A 20,659-nucleotide genomic window follows, 5' to 3' on the forward strand; every position below is an offset into this window, starting at 1 on the left:
AAAGGAAAATAAAATACCAGTCTCTCAAACCAGACATATGCAAGAGTGTAAGGCAACATCTTAAACTTGTTGAAGTAGACTTTTACTAAGCTACCCCATGAGTTACTAGGCCAAACTGACCTATAGGAGGTGAAGGGCTTGTAAATTTGCACTTACTTTACAGACTACTGCTTAATGTATATGGCTGTGTTAAAGTATACCAGCATAACAGATTGAACAGCAAAAAAGCCTATCTAAAAAAGAAATAGTCAATATAAATAACCACCCAGACAGACAGAGCCCAGAGAAGATATTTTAAAATTATAAGCCAAGTAGGAGGTATAAAATAGTACCTAGTTTTGTATCTTCTAGCCTAAATTATTATTTTTTAAATAAGTGAGTGGGGGTGGAGTGAGAGTAGGGAAGAACCTGACAACAAGGCACCATAATTTTGATGAGCAGCCTAACACGTTTGACTTGTGGCTGAGCTCTTAACCAACCAATACATCAGCATGTTCCTTTAAAAAGGGGGGAGGGAATGCTGGGAGATCATGCACATGATTAGTACACTAGAGCATATTAAAGTCACTGAGAAGGTCTGCAGTAAGAAACCTTTTAAGTTTGAAGACAGAGCATCCCAAATCTAATTCATCTTAGCATCCATTTACTGGAGAATGCCTATTAACATTGGGCAGAACTGGGATGCATTTCAGGAAAGTATTGTCTAGAGAAGTAGTTCCCAAATTCATCGACTCATTAATGGAATCATTCATTGATTTAGCAAACATTTTCAAAGTGCCTGTTGCCAAGCCACTCTTCTAGTCACTGAGACTACAGCAGTGATGAATGAGAGTACTCAGACCAGGGCTTATCCATGATGGAGTTTCCACTGTCAAAATGGAACAATTAAGGACTATCTAGAGAAAAACTTTTATAAAATTAGATGTATTTAAAGAACTGTTCTTATTCTCTGGTTATGCCCTTTTTCTTTTTTTTTTTCCTTGTGGTCCTAAAATGCCTTTCCTTTTATAAAATAAAGGCATTAGTAGATAATAGAGACCCCCCCCCACGCAAATGCCATAGTAAAATAAAAAGTTGACTACCTCATGTCATTACCCAACATTTTGTTGGAACTTTCACCAGTTCGTGAAATCCAAAAAGCCTACATTTGTTGATCTGGAGAATTCACCCATCTGTGTACCCAATTATACACAGATGTTAAAACATCTGAATCCTGCCTTCTATGGTTTTCAGCTAATTATTTTAATGCTCCTAAAACCATTTTGTGGCTGTCTTCAAAAGCTAGAAGTGAAGGGGAAAGATTCAAAGTCTGGCACAGAACAAATCATGTGCCTAAAATAGAGGTGTAAAAGACTAAGAGAGCACATTTCTATTAATGTGGGAATCTTGTTAATCTTGTTTCTGTATCATTTATGCTTACAAATATTTCTTGACCAGGAAAGTTATTTAAAGAATATACTAATATTCTTTAGTGGAGAAATTTTATTTTCTTCTGTTGGAGTGCTTCATAGAGTGAATAAAAGTATAGAGGCTTATGGCATAATGCCTCCTTTCAACCTACCATTTCAGTGTCCATTGATTATTAAGAGTTTGGTTGTTTTCTTTTTTGTGCAGTATTCATCGGTTTTGTCTTGCAACAGGTTCAGAAGAAGAACCCAGTCCTGTTTTGAAAACTTTGGAAAGGAGTGCTGCTAGGAAAATGCCTTCCAAAAGTCTAGAAGATATTTCATCAGATTCATCAAGTGAGAATAAAGTTTGCCTCACTGTTCATGCCCCCATCTCAGCTTAAAAATGCGTATGTGCTCTTCTGTGGCTTCACTGCATGCTGTTGTGCACTGAAAACCCTAAAGGGGGGTTAACAGATGAGAATAACTTTTCCCAAGTGAGCTGAAGAGGCTCAGCCTAAAGTGGCTGGAACTTTGCTTTTAAAATAAAGCGTGAGGTTTGGTTACTAGAATACTAGGTTTCCTTGAAGAATCCCAGTTTGAGTGTTTATTCAAGTACAGTGAGTTTTAAAAGACTGTGGTAGCTAGTGGTTCTAGTGGTAATAGCTAACATTGATTGAACACTGTGTGCCAGGACTTGGCTAAGTGTTTTATATGCATTTTCCCATTTAACTGGCATAGGCAACCCTGTGAGGGACAAATTGTTACTCCCATTTTACAGATGAGGAAAGTGAAGTTCCCAGAGGTAAAGTAGTTTGCTTCCTTTCATACAGCAGAGCTGGGACTCAAAATCAACAGGCTATTAACAAGAGCATTTATGAAGAGACCGTGTTACATATGACAGTGTTGGATGTCTGATGAATTTTTGCATGATATAGAGATGAATTAGTCCCTGGCTTCAAGGACTTTGCTTTCTCTTTTATCCCTTTCCATGCATTTCTTTTGGATAGTTGAATTATAAGCCCAAAGGCTATCTGACATGCAACACTTCAGGCACACTATTCCCCACTGGCTGCTGCTTTAACTGGTGAAGGATTTCTAGAGTACTAACATACAGCATAATGTATATAGGGACTTAGAGATTGTGACTTCTTGGGGTTTTGTTCTTAATATTTTTAAGCTAAAATGCACCCCTGGGATTACAGATGGTCATGCGAAAACTTATTGAGTGCCAGTTAACCACTGCCAAACTCATATGATTAAAATTGACCATTGTCATGTTTAGGATATTTTTATGCATCTGCAACTGAGACTGAAAACTCAGATTTTAAAAAAGAAAAAGCTATGCCACTAAACAATTCTTAAAATTCAGAGATTTTCAGGGCTCTGGGGGCGATAGTCCCAGTTTGGAATGCAGTCCTCACCCTACCAAAGATCTTGGAATCTCAGGGTTGGAAGGGACCTTGAAGGTCACCCATTCCAAACTCCCCCCAGTGCAGGAATTCCCTCTAAAGCCCCCTAACAGGTGGCCAACCCCCCACATCCGCCTGAATGCTTCCAGAGAAGGCGAGTCCAGTCCTTTGTCGGACAGCCCTGATTGTTCTTCCTGATGTTAGTGATGGGCCCTGAGGGAAAAAAAACCCCAAAACTCAGCAACAATTGTCCAATTTGGCAAACCTCTTGCCTGAGAAGCATGTGGCTATTTCCATGGTGCAGCTTTAAAGTACTCAGGAATGTGTAGAGTTAAAATAAAAAACACCATCAGCTGACGGGTATTCCTGCATGCTCCTTTCCAAATACCGATACCCACTCTCACACGAGCCTGCCAAGATTCCACTTAGCAGCTGGTCCCCAGTTACATCTCTTCAGTTGACTTCCCAAGCAAGGCTCCCAGAGGCATACACAAATGATGATGCACGCACAGAAATATTCGTTAATGACCGTGGGTTTGAGAAGGTGTTAGTCATGGCTAGCATCTTACCATTTCCAGAAGAATAAAGAGGCTGTTGCAGCCCTGTGCTTTCTCCTGCTGCCAGCCGATTGCTTGCTCTGAGCTAACCCTCTAACCCTTGGGAGTCCGTGTGCAGCAGTGTGCTGATGTAAGCTGCATCGGGGCTGAAATGGGAGCTCCTGCTATGGCACTGGCTCAACTAGCTAATCTAAAGAGAAAGTATTTTGGGGAAGACATCTTGGTTGCACCCCTCACCGCATCTTGACTCATTGCTTCCAACTCCGGGGGCTTCCAGGGACAATCTCACTGTTCTTTCTCGCCAAGGGTCAGTCGTTTTAACCATTTGTTAATTTCTCCTGCACAGATCAAGCAAAAGTAGATAATCTGCCAGAAGAATTAGTGCGTAGTGCTGAAGATGGTAAATATCTTTATGTATTTGCATGTCTGTCTGTGTATTAGGTTCTGGGATGGTTTGGGCAGTCACCGGGATGCAGCTGTTAGAGAAATAGAAGAACGTCATTTGCCGCTATGTGATGAATTGTGCCTAAGTTATTATAAAATGGTTCTGACTTGGTGCATTTAATACTGCTTGTATTCTTAAGGTTTCTGCTGATGATACTGTTGTGAGGATCTCATCAGAGACCCTTGGGAAGCGAGGGTTTCTAAAAATAGGAATTTGTATTTCTATGGGTATGAGCAGATTTTTGCTACTCTGACTTGCAAAACTCCTTGTGAAGGCAGGGAGAGTGGAGTGGGTTTCTGGGTTAAGTTATTGCTATATTTGATTCTCAAGTCTCAGCATTTAGATCTCTCTAGGTATAACTGGTAAAGACTTAAGGTCAAAGGAAAGGGTCCCAGAGCAAGAGTGGGGATCCTGCCTCTGCTCAAGTAAATAACTAAGTATAGACCAGGGGTGAAATTAACTGATTCTGCATTTTAAGGAGCCAGAAGGTCTTGCAGCTTGTCAATGGATCAGGTATTACTTGGTTCAGTTATAAAATGAATAGGGTAATAGTGGTGGGAGGGATGGAAATGAGTCTGATTTTTATGGTTCAGCATTTATGCAAACATAAATATAATTTAGACTTGTATGCTAGAATTTTGTTTTCTAAGTTGCCTGCACTATAATGATAAAAATGTATATCAACTGAGCTTTCTCATGTAAAATGCAGCAACAGAGCTCTTCAAAGGTCATTCCTTACTTTTATGTAATAGTTTTGTCTTTCTCATTTTATGTTTACAACCACCTCACTGAAGTAGGTGGGGCAGTGATTTTTATCTTCATTTTACAGATGAGAAAAGCTCAGAGAAATTAGGTGATCTATCTAAGCTCTTGTAGCTAGTCAGTCAGTGGGAGGGTGGGGACGGGCATCTCAGCTTCACTACTCCTAGTACAGTGCTCGTTCCATTTTCCATGCTGTGGCTTATTGAGTGAGAGGAAAGACACTGCACATCTCCTGTGCTGGATGTTGGATATTTAGTTGAACAGGAGACCTCAAAGAGGCTAATGAAGAATTGCACTGGGGAATGGAGGAAAGCAAGCTGAAAAACTGTCACGTGTATTCTGCAGTCTTAGTTGTGAATCTGACATTTGAGCTTTATTTTCGTGTCTCTTTCATCTTTCTGTTAAAATGGTATTTATTCTCAATGTTGCTCTTCTGAGTAGATCAAAAAGCAGATCAGGAACCAGATACAAATGAATGCATTCCAGGAAGTGAGTAGCAGGATCTTTCTCACAAATGACTGAATGTTGCCACTCTACATGGTGTTAAATGTGCTGAAATAACTAACCCCATTAATGTAGCATTTATTATTATACTAAACTCTTGCAGCTTACAAAACTATTTCATTCTGACAAGGGTTTTATTAAAAATATTTTACTACTATCTGTGTTGAAAGATTAATTCATGATTCCACTGAGGGATAGTTATATATATTTAGAATTTTTATGTATACATATGTATATGTATTATATATACACATGTTATTGCTCAGTACTTTTATACTTTTGCCAGTCTCTCTGCTCTTTGAATCTTTACTTAAAATGAAGTTGGCCCCTTCTAATATCACTTGGCTTTTATGTTGCAGTATGGTCTGGAGTATTGGATCTCTTATGGCCTTTACGCAAGGCTATAGACATGAAACAATTTATAATGTATCTGGACCTAAGAAAGAACTGTACTTTGACAATTAGTATGTAGTATGGTCATATATGCCTCTCTACATTATCTATAGGAGCAAATTTTATAATGCGCAGGGTTTAAGCTCTGAGGTTCAAAACTAAACTCTAGTATAGTTCAATATATAAAGCAAATGAACATATGAATCTCAAGTCGTAAATGTATGTGACAACATGGTTGGATCTAGATGGTATTTTGCTAAGTGAAATAAGTCAGAGAAAGACAAATACCATATGATCTCACTTATATGTGGAATCTAGAAAAACAAAACAAAACACAGACTCAGAGATATAGAGAACAAACGGATGGCTGCTGGGGGGGCATGGTGGCTGGGAAAAGGTTAAGTTTATTTTATAACTTAACCTTAAAAGGTTAAGTTATAAAATAAAAAAGCTGTGGGGATGTAATATACAGCATAAGGAATATGGCCAGTAATATTGTAATAACTTTGTATGGGGACAGATGGTTGCTAGACTTATGGTGATCATTTTATATGCAAATGTCAAGTTATTAATTAGTACACAACATAATATTGTATGTCAACTATATTTCAATTTAAAAAAAGAAATGTATGTACACTTGTGGTAGCTAATATGCATCAACTAATTAATATCCACCATGAAGAAAAGATAATGATTATTCACCATTTTCTGTTCAATCTTAAGACTGCTGTTCTTAACTGTGACTATTGTCTTGAGTACAAATAGTGCATTAAAAAGGTGTTTGTGGAGGCTAGCAAAGCATGCAGATATGCATGTGTGTCTTCTTGACGTCCCTGTTTGAGGTGGTTTCATAATCCTAGGCACTGGAGGGTTGAAGATAATGATACACACACCTGCCCTCAAGAGTCCACATAATTTTTAATAACAGTTTCCCAACAGTCTTTGGATGTGCTGATGGTTCTTAAAGAGAAGAGCAGCCAAAGGAAGGAGCCATTAGGTAGAGAAGTGCTACTGCTTGAAAGCTGTGACATCTCATCTGAAATCTGAAACTTTGCTCATGAGGTTCTCCTGCCAGAGATGAAGGAGCTGAGCTTTGGCACATGACCTGACAAATTCTTAAGAACCACCTAGGAAAGAAGGCAATCCAGGCTTCAGCCCTTGGTGTGTGTTCTCTGTCCGTCTGCTGCAGAGGAAACAAGACTTCTGTCCCTCAGGGGTGTTGGGTAAAGAGGCCTTTCCAGTTGCTTTTGAACTGGCAACTGGATACTTAAGTTTGGGCATCCTAGTTTATCTTTCTGTGTTTTGTTCAACATTTAACTTGAGAAGTGGAAACAAAACATAGGCATAGACAATGTATGCCTATATGTCTGTGTCTTCATATGTGACCTCCTAATTAGCTTAGTTATTGGTCAAGGGAAATAGGCTAATCATGTGCTAAATTCTGGGTAAATTAATTTCTCTTTTTTGTGATATTTTCCAAGATGACTCTTAATGTCTGGGCTGGGGTTATTCATTTTCTCTAGTAAAGAGTGTATTCTTACCACAAGACAAAATGAAATGCATGATCAAAACACAAATAACTAAAGCCCAATAAATGTAAAACTGACTACATTTGAGTAACAGATATATACTTTTGAAAATAATAGGGAGTAGTGTTATGATAAAAAAGTTTTGCATACTCATTGGGCTACATTGTGCCCTTGTGGGATCTACTTTTTTACTGCTTCAGTATAAGTCACCTGAATACACACACACATGTGTTATTGTTTAATGGGAAGTAATCAAAGTAGGTATCATCTTGTGAGACACCATAAATGTATTTTGATGCATTTGTGAGCCTAAAGCTAGGTGAGAACTATTATGTGAATAAGCAAATATTTAATGTGTGTAGTTCAAGTTTCTGTCTTCCTTCATTAGATTTCTTTTAACTAAAGATGAATTTAGCTAATGCTCAGGACTAAATTTGAGCCTTTTGAGTTACATGTAGAAATACAATTTTATTTTTATTTATCTGTTTTCCTAGTATCTCTTTCAATGAGAAAGTCAAGTCAGTATATTTATATCACACTGAAAAGATAATTTAAAGATTTCCTATCAGATAATGTTTATTTGTTTAGCAAATATTTACATAAGGCCTAATATGTGCCAGACACTGTTCTAAGTGCCTTGAAAAATATTAAGCCATTCAATATAGAAGCTCTGATTCACCATAAGAAAAGAATGACATTGTCATTCTTAGTCAAAGAAGAAGAAAGTTTTCTAACTAGAGTTACACAAATGAGGAAGCGAATTCATCATCTTATTGTGACTTCCACACATATACTTACTGTATCAGAAAGAAATCATATGCTACATTTTCATAGTAAATTCTTAGAGTATCTTAAATTGAATCATTCAAACTTGCCTTGGGATATCTCTATTGAAAACTCTCTGAATTGACAGGTATCTAAATAATTTCTATTTTCAAAAAATAATTAGTTTTGAAATTGTAGTCTTTCACGACTTTCTGAGGGTGAAACACTCTTACAGGTAATTCCAACAATCACTAAAGAAACCAACTTCCTTTTAGACACTCAATAGCCTGAGTTTATGACTGAGTTGTGTACAAAGATCCTTGCTATCTGATGAAATAGTTTTTCAGCCTGCAGCATGTTAAAAATGTAATATATCTCAAGGAGATGAACCAATAAAGTACAGATCTTGTGGTTCAAAGCTCTAATGTGAAAAAATATAAGTTAAAACCAATTCACATTGGTAGTAGGTTTCAGTATAATTCAAATCCAGTCCTGCAGTCCAGTAAACCTAGTGGTTTTTAAATTTTTGTTTTCTATTTGGTTCAACTCCTTGCTAGTTCTCTCTCTATAATTGCATGTTGCTTACCTTATGGTCCTGTGCATGTGAACTACTATGCCTTTAACCAATTTACAAAAACGTCTCTGTTCATAGATGAAAGAAAAGTGTGTTTTCAACTTATGCCTTATGTTTGTCTGACAACTGTGAGGATAATTTTGAATGGAAATGCTACTGTTTAGTTTCCACAGTGCCTTCAAAACCTGATAATCAGTTTTCCCACCCTGACAAACTCAAAAGGATGAGCAAGTCTGTTCCAGCATTTCTCCAAGATGAGGCAAGTTTGTCTTTTGTACCTTCCGAAAAATGGAACCAAATAGGTGAATTTGCTATGCCAAGGTTGGTGTGTCTGTATTCAGCCATAGCAGAGACTGAAGAGGTCAGCAGGACTGACCTTCGCCTCTCATGTCAATAGAGGTAGTGTTGTTAGTCCTGGAACAAGGCAAGGCACATCTCATTTGACTCATACAGTAACTCTTATTGGTGGTGAAGTCAAAGTGCATAGATTTGGGAATGTGACTTTTGTTTCAAAGTGGGTACAAAATAAGAAATCCAGCAGAAAAATGTTGGCATGAGCTCCTCTGTAGTTTAGAGTACAGTTGATTTGTGAAAGCTAAGTCTAGGTAGCATGACTAGCTTGAAAGCATATGTTAAAATAGTAAAGTAACAATGACATAGAAAACTTAAAGGATATCAACTGGGGGTAAGCACTTTATGTACATTATCTCATTTAATCTTCCATTAACCCTGGGAGGTGGGCACCATCGTTATCCCCAGATATTACAGATGAGGAAACTGAGAGTAGGAGAGGTAAGGTAACCTCACTCAGCTAGAAAGGGGTTAAACAAGCACTGGAGCCCAGTTCTGACCCCCATGCTATTAACTACTATACCTACTGTCTCAAGTAAGAACATGACTATTACCTATTATTCATTTGGTACCTAGTAAGTACCAGGCACTTGATATTCACTCTGATGTCTAACTCTCACAAACAGAGTGTGGTAGGTACAAATTTCTCCATTTTATAAAAGAAGAAAGAGCCTCACAGAGGTTAAGTAACTTTCCCCAAATCCAACAGCTACTAAAAAGTAGATCTAGGATTTGAACTCAGGTCCTGTGACTTAACTAAGATTCCATGTTCTTGCAGCCAGCTAGTTAGGAGCCTGAGCTTTGAGGTTAGGCACTCCCAGTTCTGGCCATGCTACTAATTTGCTACATGCACAGTGCTGTCACAGAGTACCTTAATGTTAACTGTTCTGTTTGCAGTTTCGGTCTGATTTTTTTTTTTTTTTTTTTTTTTTTGCGGTACGCAGCCCTCTCACTGTTGTGGCCTCTCCCGTTGCGGAGCACAGGCTCTGGACGTGCAGGCTCAGCGGCCATGGCCCATGGGCCCAGCCGCTCCGCAGCATGCGGGATCCTCCCAGACCAGGGCACGAACCTGTGTCCCCTGCATCGGCAGGCGGACTCTCAACCACTGCGCCACCAGGGAAGCCCTGGTCTGATTTTTAGTGGCGAAATAAAAGCTTCATCCTTAAGTGTTCTCTTAGTAGATGGAATGTAAGGAAAGCTCTGGATAATATATAAAAAACATCCCTCCTCCCCCCACTGCCTGGGCACCGTTCTGTCTACTCTTAGACTTAGATGAACTGTATCTGCAAGTATTCAGCCCTTGCATATGCTTAAGAACCCACATTACAGTTCCTTTGGAAAGAATCACTCATTCTTTGAAACTAACTCATTAGCTGGAAGCCAGCGTAGGCACCTCATGTAGTTCCTATGGTTTTATACCTTTGTAGATATGCTTTGGTCTTAGTTGGTCATATGAATGAACCATCTAATAATTTGAGAGGCCAATGATACCTGATTGGCCTGATTTTTTATTTTTCTCCTCCCTTCAGTTTTAACCTGCTGCCTCACTGCTCCACACAAAAGACAGTCCAAATTGTTTGAGTTTGTACGTCAGAGATGCCAAATTAAGCTGCATCATTTTACCTTTCAAAGTACCTGGGGTTGGACTGAATGTTAAAGGAAGTGGGATGAAATCAGGCATTGCTTCTTTGTCTACTGTCCCTTTGAGGCTTAGTGTCAGTCACATTTGTTGAGTACCAACTTTATGAAAATCAGTGTTCCAGGTCATCAAGACAAGGTCCTATCCTTCCAATAATCACTAATGGTCTGATGTACCAGGTAGAATGTATTACGGCTATGATAGGGGGAAATGGTCTGTAAGCATGTGGGAAGGGTGTATGATAATAGAGACATGAAAAATGTATGGATTTTTTTTTCACCCTTGAGGAAGGATTCTTTTCTCATCCATATAAATCATAATTTTTTAACCCTTTTCTTAATCTGCGTTAGGATTGGCTTCTGTTATATTGACATGTAATTGCATGGGCCCTGGAATATGTTGGCATGAACTAATCACTCCTCCATAAAGGTGTTTCCCTAACCCCAGGAGCCACTGAACTGCTCCATAAACTGTCTAACCCCAAAAGGAACTCATTCTGAAGCATAAATTCTTAAAGCTACCATCTAATAAACTATAGATCTAAATATAATAAAATTTATTATTGTCACTTTTCTTTCTTGACCCAGGTAAATATTTCCTGGGACATATTTAAAATAAGTATCTTGTTGCTATTTTTTTTAATTTGTTAAAATCTAATGTGGGCAGAATGTACAAATCAGTATACTTCCCTATAGCAACACAAAAGATAAGCACAATAGCACTGTTGAAATACCTAAGAGGTGGTTTAAAATTATATATACACACATATATACATATGTATAAAAAACTTGAAACACAGATCAGATTAGCATTTGTTTTCCCTAGTTTAATAGTGTCTCAAGTAAAATGAGACACTATTGATTTTTAGGGAAGTTAAGCCTATGTTAACGAGAGGAATTAGGCATGACATTTTATGATTTGATAGTAAATGTTAGACCATTTATTGTCTAGGTAAAGTTAATTTCTCATATGTATCAATAAAGTTTTCCAAGCAATATAAATATATAATATTAAGAGAATGCGCCTTGGGGCCACCTTGTAGGTGAAAAAAATCGCTTTGTTATTTCAGTACCTAACCACTGCTCTCCTCCTAAGATGAGGTCCAAGGCAGACCACCCACCCCATCTTGAATACCATTCCTTGGCAGTTAGCACTTTGACCTTGGAAAATGTCATAGATCAGTGGGATACAAGGATATTATCTTTATCTAAACAGATTTTGATCTTGACTCATTCTGAATTTAAATTTTGTATATATTATATAATGTTTTGTAGAGTGATGACAGAGAAACAGATACAACATCAGAAGGCAGTTACCAGCTCAGCAGACACAAGAAGAGCCCGAGCTCTTTAACCAATCTTAGCAGCTCCTCTGGCATGACGTCCTTGTCTTCTGTATGTAAACAAAGGCTTCATGTTAATATCCCTCTGCTTCTGCGAACCTTGCTCCACCATGCTCCTGCTACTGTAAAAGGGCCTTTTGTTGTATTTCTCAGATTCCAGGGGCATGAGAGCTTTTTCTCTAACCCACAGTTGGCTTCTGGCTAGCCAAATCTTCCTTCTTCTCTGTTTTAGTCACAAGAGAGTTCATATCCAAAATAAATAAATATGGTTTTTTGGATGTAAGTACTTAAAAAATAAACCTAAATGACCAACAAGATGAACCACTAAATTTTTCTGTGCAACAAATGGGGTAACTATCACAAAGTATGCTTATATCTCATATGCTTTTATATACTGTGTGCAGGTATAGAATTGTACCTCTCTTTTAGCAAGACTTTTATTCTGATGAATGAAAGTACTGATTCACATAAAAGAATAGGAGAGACGATTCTTTGCCCCATAGAGGGATTCAGAATGGAGTTTTCAAAGGAAAGCTCCCTAAGTGTAGTTGCTCAGATTTGATTTAGAGAATTTGACTTTACACAGAACTTTCATAAAGTGAGGTAGTTTTGTGTGTGCATGTAAGATGTGTATAGAAATATATATGTAAATATGTCCACATACACTTATCCAAATATCTCTGATATATATACACATGCACATATCTCACCAGGTATGCTAAACAAATGATAAATCTGTGCTTAAATTCTTACTAGCCTTGCATTTTTCAAACTCTTTGTAAAAAAATCTATTTTAATTGAACTTCTGCTGATGACAATCAAATGTATGGCCTTGGGAAGGCTTTAAACTTCCTTCATCAATCATCCATTTTCTGCCCTTCCTGACCTCTAAAAGTGTATGGCTCAGTAAGCATTTTCTTAGATTCAGTGGATGGGTAACATAGTAAAATTCCTTTTTAGTGCCTTGGAAATTTGATAGAGTGATGTGTCACTGTGATTTGTGTGCCTGAGGTTTCTCACATTCTCTTTCTTTAACACTTTAAATTCTAAGCATGCCTAAAAATGGAACTCTGAATGCCCCCTACCATAAAATCACCCTGCTTTGAAATGAGTCAGCATCTAAAAAACTTTGCATTTCACTTTTCATCTATGTCTCTTAGAGGCAATTTTTGTTAAACACTAGTCATCATGTCATGCGTATCGTGTCAGGTTGTCTGTGTTGGTACGCTTTTTTGATGCCATATTAAATTAACTGCTTTTATGTGCAAACTAGAGAAATAATGGCAAGCAAAGATTACATCCATGATCCTTGTGTTGGGTTCAAGAATGAGATAGAGACAAACACTGCTTGTTTCCTACGCTTTCAGGTGAGCGGCAGTGTGATGAGTGTTTATAGTGGAGACTTTGGCAATCTGGAAGTGAAGGGAAATATTCAGTTTGCAATCGACTATGTGGACTCACTGAAGGAGTTGCATGTCTTTGTGGCCCAGTGTAAAGACTTAGCAGCAGCAGATATTAAAAAACAGCGTTCGGACCCGTAAGTACATTTTGGAGTCACTATTTTCTCTTAGTTACTCTTAATCTTGTAGAAATTGGGAAGGAAAGAAAGTAATTGAAGGGAGGGTATGTGTGTGACTGTGTTAAAAGGAACGTTTGGGAAAAAAAGTTGGGGGGAGATGCTGTTTACTTTATAGATTCATATGCCAAACCTACTAAATTATAAAAATATCAGAGAAGCACAAAACGTTTCAAGTTGGAAGGGACCTTTGAGGTCATTTTGTCCTGATTCCTTCTTTTTACAGATAAGGAAACAAGGGACAGAGAAGATAAGCGACTGTTTACATAAATTCAGCAGCAAAATGAGGAATGATAGATTGAGCCCCAATCTCCACACACTTTCAAACTTTCTCTAAGATTAGGGACACGTGGGACATACTTTATAATGCTCTGCGGTGCAGAAATAGTTAAGATTCTAGAATAAGGTAGTTTCCATATTTAAATTATATTCTATAGAACTTTAGGGGGAATTACCAATTCATCTTTGAAATCACAGGTTTAACTGCATTTCAGTTTAGTTACAAAGTTGAATGGTATTCCCTACTTATCCCTATGCAGAAGTCTGATTTTTAATTATTTTGCTAGCATAAGTCCAATCCTAAAAGGAACTGGGCTTAATAGCCTTTTTGTTTTTTTTCTGTTTCTTCTTTTTTTTTTTTTTAACATTCATATGGCTTGATTAGGTATGTACCAGATTATTTTTTTCAAAAGACAGTCACAAAAACTTTAAATTCTGCAAGCATCAAAGCCTTTTCTTAATAGGAAACTAGCCAATAGAATTAAGCATCACGTTAGAAGTCTGTCGTCTTCCCCCTGCCCCACATTAGTTAAGGTCAAAGGAAGAAAGGAATTCAGGAAATATCCCTTAAAAATCTTCAAAACAATATAAAATTATCAATTCCACTGAAATCACTTTAAAAGCTTAAGTGTAAAGGTGTTGGTGAGAGCATTTATTACATAGTGCTTTTCCTAGTGTCATGAAATAATTACTTCTATCAATTTCCAATGCATTTTTAAAAATGGAGGTAGACACATCACTTTTATGTTCTCTGACCTTCTTGTCTGTTCAATTCTCTTTTTAGATATGTAAAGACTTATCTGTTACCGGACAAGGGCAAAATGGGCAAGAAGAAAACTCTTGTAGTGAAGAAAACGTTGAATCCTGTGTATAATGAGATACTGCGGGTATCTATGACCTCTCTATCTAGGAAAATCCTAAATAGTGACCTGTGCATTTAAAAGGCCATGTCATCTTGGGTAGTATCTCTACAGAGGAAGTCAGTCACCAAGAGAGAAGGAAATGAATAACCATTTTCTGAGAATCTGCTTTGTATGAGATGATACACCATGACTGTTGTATGCATTATCTCATGCATGCCCTCCATACCCTGCCAGGGGGATAGTATTATCTGCGTCTCACAGATGAGGCAAATGAAGCTTAGAGAAATAGAGGAACTTGCTCAAGGATACACAGCTGATAAAGTTGAGCATTGCCGCCAAAACAATCTTATAAAAGCCTAATTCTGATCATGTTATTTCTTTGCTTAAAATATTTGAGGATTCCCATTATCCTTAGGGTCAAGTACACCCATCTTAACACACACCACTCCCTTGATAACCTGAGCTCCAGCCTCATTCCACTTTCATAGTCTTTCTTCAGATCACCCTGATTCCTTTCTGTTCTTTGGAGGAACTACATTTTCTCACAATGCTGGGACTTTCTGTTCCTTCAGACTGGGATATTCTTCCCCACATTCTGTCCATAACTACTTCCCACAGCCTGAAATGCCTCTTCCTATGAGAAGCTGTCCTTAACCCCTAAGTTTCCCTGCTGCCTGCTGCCTCAGTCTCCTAGTTTTACAATAGGCTGTGTTAGCATTCAGCACTTTAACTACTGGTTTAATTGTAAGTTCCATGAGGGCAGGGACCAACTCTGTGTTGCTTGTAAACTGCCTACCCTTACGCAAATGATTTAACCCATCTGCACTTCAGATCTGCAAAAGGGAGATAAGAATAGTACCTACCTACCAATATGTATGAAGTAATTAGTATGCATTAAACACTTAGTAAATGCTGGCTCTTAGTGCAGTGTCTGGTATAGGTACTTAAAAAATGTTTATAGATGGAAGGATAGATGGAGGGATAGATGAATGAAGACTATACCTGGCTCAAATGCCCATATTCCTTTTTCCTTCAAACTTTATTATGCTGCCTTAGTCATGAGTAACAGATTATTTAAAACTACAAATATGAGAAGGATTATTCATTCCCTCTTTCTGAAAATTCTGTCCAAGTATTTGGTTATCCTCTGAGGAAAGGAGCAGCATTAAATTAACCCTCAGTCATCCATGGGTGAATTTTCTATAGCAAGTTTTTAATTATGATTTGACTATGATGTACCTCAGAACCCTAGCTATTTCTAGGTCAGCTACTTCAACCCTATACTCAGGAAAAACCAGCTAGTTTAAATGGTAAACTCAGAGAAAGGCAAGTCTGCTACAACCAAAATAGACAGTCAAGTAGTATATCATAAAGCCAAGTAGAGATTACTTTTAGATTAGAAAGACTATTATCCCTTCCATGATTATATATAATCAAGGATTGACTACATTTTAGATTAAAACTATTAGGATGCCAAAAAAAACCAGGTTGATCTTTTCTTGAAAAATATCGTGTCCTTGCAGGATAATGGTGGGAGAGGTTGTATGTATATGGGACAGGTGATATATGGGAACTCTTCTGTACTTTCAATTTTGTGTGAATCTAGAACTGCTCTAAAAAATAAAGTCCATTAAAAAATACTTTGTCCTTAGGTAGAAAATAGACCATTGGATTAAACTTCATTTGTATTTTTAGACTGAATTTGATTTATGTTATATCTAGTTAGAACTAAAAACATCCAGTAAAAATTGAATAATTGGCTTTTGTTTTTAGAGAGCTATTACCGGCTATGATATTTGAGCCATCATTTGCTTTTCCAGAGGGGGAAAGAAAAATGAGCTTTTGTGAAAGATGAATTTGAGCTCTTTGAAACAAGACACTTAGAATAAGATGACTTTGCAATATTCTTGAGACTTGAAACCTAACAGATGAGAAAATCTGATCTACACAGATGACTTTTTCTTCATCTCTATGTCATAACTTTGGCATAAAATAATATTATTTACCACTTTAATTTCCTTCTTTGAACTGCAGTATAAAATCGACAGGCAAATCTTAAAGACACAGAAACTGAACCTGTCTGTTTGGCATCGAGATACATTTAAGCGCAATAGTTTTCTAGGGGAAGTGGAACTTGATTTGGAAACTTGGGACTGGGACAACAAACAGAATAAACAATTGAAGTGGTACCCTCTAAAGCGGAAGGTAAGTGCAGAGTTTTTTGTTTGGTTTGTTGGTTGGTTGGTTTGGGGCCTAGGATACAGGAGAGAGCTGCTGTAAAATTGCGTTTTCATTCAGAATGCTTACCCATAGTTTGGGATCATTATGTCTTTTCACTCTGTCCCATATGTTTCTTATGCTCTTTTCTATATTTTCTATTCTATTTTTTTTCTCCTCTCTATTCTTTTGGCTGGCTATTTTTTGCTAACCTATCTTTTAGTTCAATAATTTTCTTATCTGCTGTGTCTAATCTGCTGTTACACCCATCTACAGGTCCTCAATTATACTTTTCAGATCTACATTTTCATTTCATCCTTTTTTATAGATTCCATTTCTCTGCTAAAATTCTCCATCTTCACTTTATCTTTATGAATTTATTAATCAAAGTTATTTAAAGTGTGTATCTGAAAACTCCAATATCTTAAACATTTGTGAATCTCTCTTATCTAATTTTTTATCTTAGTTTGGTCATTTGGTCCTTTGTTCTGTTATGCCTGTTCATTTTTTATTGCATGCTGGACATTGCATATGAAAAATTCTAGGGATAATTTGAGAGGGTTTACTTTTGCATCTGACACACAGAGTAGGGACACACCGCCTTAATTTAGTCTGGTAATGAACTGACTAGAAGCTGGGGTTCAGCTTTCCCATGGTCTGATCTAGTTTTTCTTTGCCCATATTCCTAGACTGTGGTCTTTCATGGGTTGCAACTGAAAACCTAGGTAGTACTCAAATTTTAGCATGTATCCAATTCACCTGAAGGACTTATTAAAACATAGATTTCTGGCCCTGTTCCGAGGATTTCTGTTTTGGTAAGATCTGGCCCAAGAATATGCATTTCTAACAAATTCCCAGGCATTGCTGATGCTGCTGGCCTGGAGACCATACTTCGAGAACTACTGGTCTAGAGTATTTTCTGAGACCATCTCTCCTTAGCTGGCCAGTTTTTGCCTCCCCAGCACTGTGAGAAGCCCTGCTCAGCTTCTTAGTCTCTTTCTGCTAGGCTTGTTGTGCTCTCAGTTGGCACTACTTGAAAATCAGCTAATGCCTCAAAGTGGAAAGCAGAGAATGTCAGGCTCCAACATCTTGTCCACTTGAGTCCTGTCTATCATAATAATTCTTCATCATCTTCAAATAGATTCTTTTAATCCAGTTTTTTTTTTATCCTCATCGTGAGGGTTGGTGTGATCCCAGCTAGTCCATCATAGCTGCAAGTGATACATACAATTAATACAAACTATTATTAAGTATCTACACAATAAAACAGTTCCACTTAAGAAATGGTTCCAAAATATCACATCAGAATCACCTGAAGCACTTATTTCTAGGTCTACCCATGACTTGCTAGATGAGAATTCCTCAGAAGTTGTCAAAAGCATCTCATTTTTAACTAACTTCCCTTATGTTTCTGACATGTAGCCATGTTTTGGAAACAAGGCTCTAAAAGACCAGTATTTGAAAGTAGAACTCTCTTATAATAGATATGTTTTAAAATTATTGTTCAGTCTTTGTTATTCTTACAGGCATCTCCTCGTTTGGTCTAAAATAATTAGGTTAATGCAGCTTTGAAAATGTAATATTTGTTCCTCCCCCCGCCCCCGCCCCCTGCCCCGACTCTTCTTACTCCTTCAAAGAAAGAGAATACAAATAAGTTGTTTTATGTGCTGGCTGAATGACTGACAAAATGTATGTGTTTTTATAAAAACCAAAGCATCCCAGAACACCTCTCCTGTCTCCAAGAAAGCCATTCTGATTTCTCTGAACTAAAGGCCTTGAGATGTTTTCTGTGTACCCCACAAAGATACACAATATAGCTTTCTCAGATATAAAAGCAACAGTCTAGCTCTGATGGGGAGAGAAATTTTAATCCAGGGCACTCATGAGTGATACATAATCTGAGAAATGAGGCAGATATTGTCCCATAACAGCACCAACAAAGAGGGTAAATGGTTTGTGTCTCATACCTGCTGACATTCTTTCATTTTCCAGACAGCACCAGTTGCCTTTGAAGCAGAAAACAGAGGTGAAATGAAGTTAGCTCTCCAGTATGTCCCAGAGCCAATGCCTGGTATGTAGTGATTTTCTGTCCAGATTTATGTCCTTACCTTATGTCTCCCCTCTTCAAGGATTTCTTTGAGTTCTATGATTTTTTCAAAGGTGAAGCCCTAAATAGACTTACCAATTTAGTAATCGTATAGACCGAATGAGTCAATCCACAGTTGTAAACTACAAAATTTCCTTTTTTTTTTTTATTGTGGTAAAAACACATAAAATTTTTCTTAACCGTTTTTAAGTGTACCATTAGTAGTGTTAAGTATATGTACAATGTTGTGAAGCAGATCTCTGGACTTTTTCATCTTGTATGTCTGAAACTCTATACCCATTATACCACAATTCCCTTCTTCCCCTTCCCTCCAGGTTCCCCTTCCTGGTAACCACCATTCTATTTTCTTTTTTTATGAGAAAAATTCTCTTTTTTTTTTTTTCGGTCCAGCTTACAGCCCTTGTTTTAACTTCTACCTCACTCTCCCAAAAGTTTTTATCTCCACAGCATGAATGGCCTTTCCTGTATAGTGCTGTGATACAAATGGAACTGGTGTGTTTTTTTCCCCCATAGGTGGGAATTGGGAGAATTCATATTGAAGCCCCTAAGAAATTAGAGCTCATTTGTCCTCTACTCTCAAGGTCTCATTAGAGGAGAAAGCTTTTTCTTCAAAATTTTTAATTGCATCCTTGATGTTAGGGCCTCAGTTCTCCAGCACAGTTAAGGAGCAAGAGACTGTCAGGAAATGAGTGCTAACCCCCCTCTCATTTCCCACACAGTTCCCCAAGTTGTCCTCCTTAAGAATCTACATGAATGTTAGGACTGAAATCAGGGGTTGCAAACTCAGGTGCTTTCAGTAGCCTATCAAAGTCTTAGATGAAATCCCATCTCCTCCCTAAAGCTTTTCCTGTATGTTTTTACCCTCACTGATCACATCATCTTCTAGAACATTACAGTAATAACTTTGCATTTCGTTCTTATATTACATTTTTATAGTTTTTTTTGATTTTCTCTCTCTAGCTTAACTGTAAACATCTCCCAAGGACATAGATTTCCTGTATTCCTTGTATGTCCAATGACATTCCTAGCCTAGGGCTGAGCACATAATAGATGCTCATTAAATACTGGTTGGTTGACTGATTGGGCCCACCCATCCAGAAATATACGGTAGTATTCCTCCATCCATGTGCACCCAACCTAGACAACAACTTCAGACTAAGCCAACTTCTCAGTAATTCCCTGTCCATAATACTGGCTGTTATGCGTGTCTGTACAATAGTCCTATAAAATTTGTAACTACTTTTAGCAAGAAGAGTGACTATACCTTAATAAGTACCTGTTTTGGTTACTCTGTACTCAAATATGTTTAAGATGCCTCCTATCAGCACCGATTGATATTGGTATTAATATTTGAAAGGTATATGCATTTCACTGAGTAGTTTTGAATATAACTGTAAATGGATGATTCACATACCTAATATCTATAATTGATCTCATTGAGCCAAGCAAAACCCAAAAAGAATGATGTAATACTCTGTACTTGGAATCAATTAAATTATTTTCATAGAGCTATCTGAGCTCAGTACAGCCAGACTATGAAAGATATAGTTAAGAATAGATATAATCAATTAGGATCATATGATCAAGCACTAGCTAGCATCGCTATGTCAGACCATTTTTAGGCTGGCATCTTTGGATGCAGTACTTCCAAGAGAGGAATGGCAGTGAAATTTCATTTTCTCTCTCTTTTTTTCTGTTACAGGTAAAAAGCTTCCTACAACTGGAGAAGTGCACATCTGGGTGAAGGAATGCCTTGATCTACCAATGCTAAGGGGCAGCCATCTAAATTCTTTTGTTAAATGGTAACAGCATTGATAATTCTCCACCCTCAGTTCTACAATAGCCTGGCCTTTGCTGCTTGGTTTTACTTTTCTGTATCTGTGTTGCTGAAAATCGTCATTCGTAGTATAAATAAAATAACTTGAGACAGTGGCGACTTGAGCTAGAGGGATCTTTGAC

At 37.6% G+C, this 20,659-nt stretch overlaps 1 protein-coding gene across 5 annotated transcripts in view; it reads left to right on the plus strand.

The window, feature by feature from the left end:
- The window catches only part of SYTL2 (synaptotagmin like 2), a 99,698-nt gene that overhangs the window by 74,984 nt on the left and 4,055 nt on the right, over positions 1–20,659 (plus strand). Inside the window, exons 9-18 of one of the 5 annotated variants that reach the window (XM_082627347.1) lie at positions 1,641–1,742; positions 3,701–3,754; positions 5,003–5,050; positions 8,491–8,585; positions 11,591–11,710; positions 13,026–13,195; positions 14,298–14,400; positions 16,411–16,581; positions 18,586–18,664; positions 20,403–20,502. In XM_082627347.1, coding sequence (XP_082483473.1) covers positions 1,641–1,742; positions 3,701–3,754; positions 5,003–5,050; positions 8,491–8,585; positions 11,591–11,710; positions 13,026–13,195; positions 14,298–14,400; positions 16,411–16,581; positions 18,586–18,664; positions 20,403–20,502 — 1,042 coding nt within the window. Of the gene's footprint in view, positions 1–1,640; positions 1,743–3,700; positions 3,755–5,002; positions 5,051–8,490; positions 8,586–11,565; positions 11,711–13,025; positions 13,196–14,297; positions 14,401–16,410; positions 16,582–18,585; positions 18,665–20,402; positions 20,503–20,659 lie in introns of those variants that run through there. The other 4 variants (XM_082627343.1, XM_082627344.1, XM_082627346.1 and 1 more) reach the window with 4 other exon arrangements.

Source organism: Mesoplodon mirus, assembly GCF_964341445.2.
Source record: "Mesoplodon mirus genome assembly, chromosome: 7".
NCBI lineage: Eukaryota > Metazoa > Chordata > Mammalia > Artiodactyla > Ziphiidae > Mesoplodon > Mesoplodon mirus.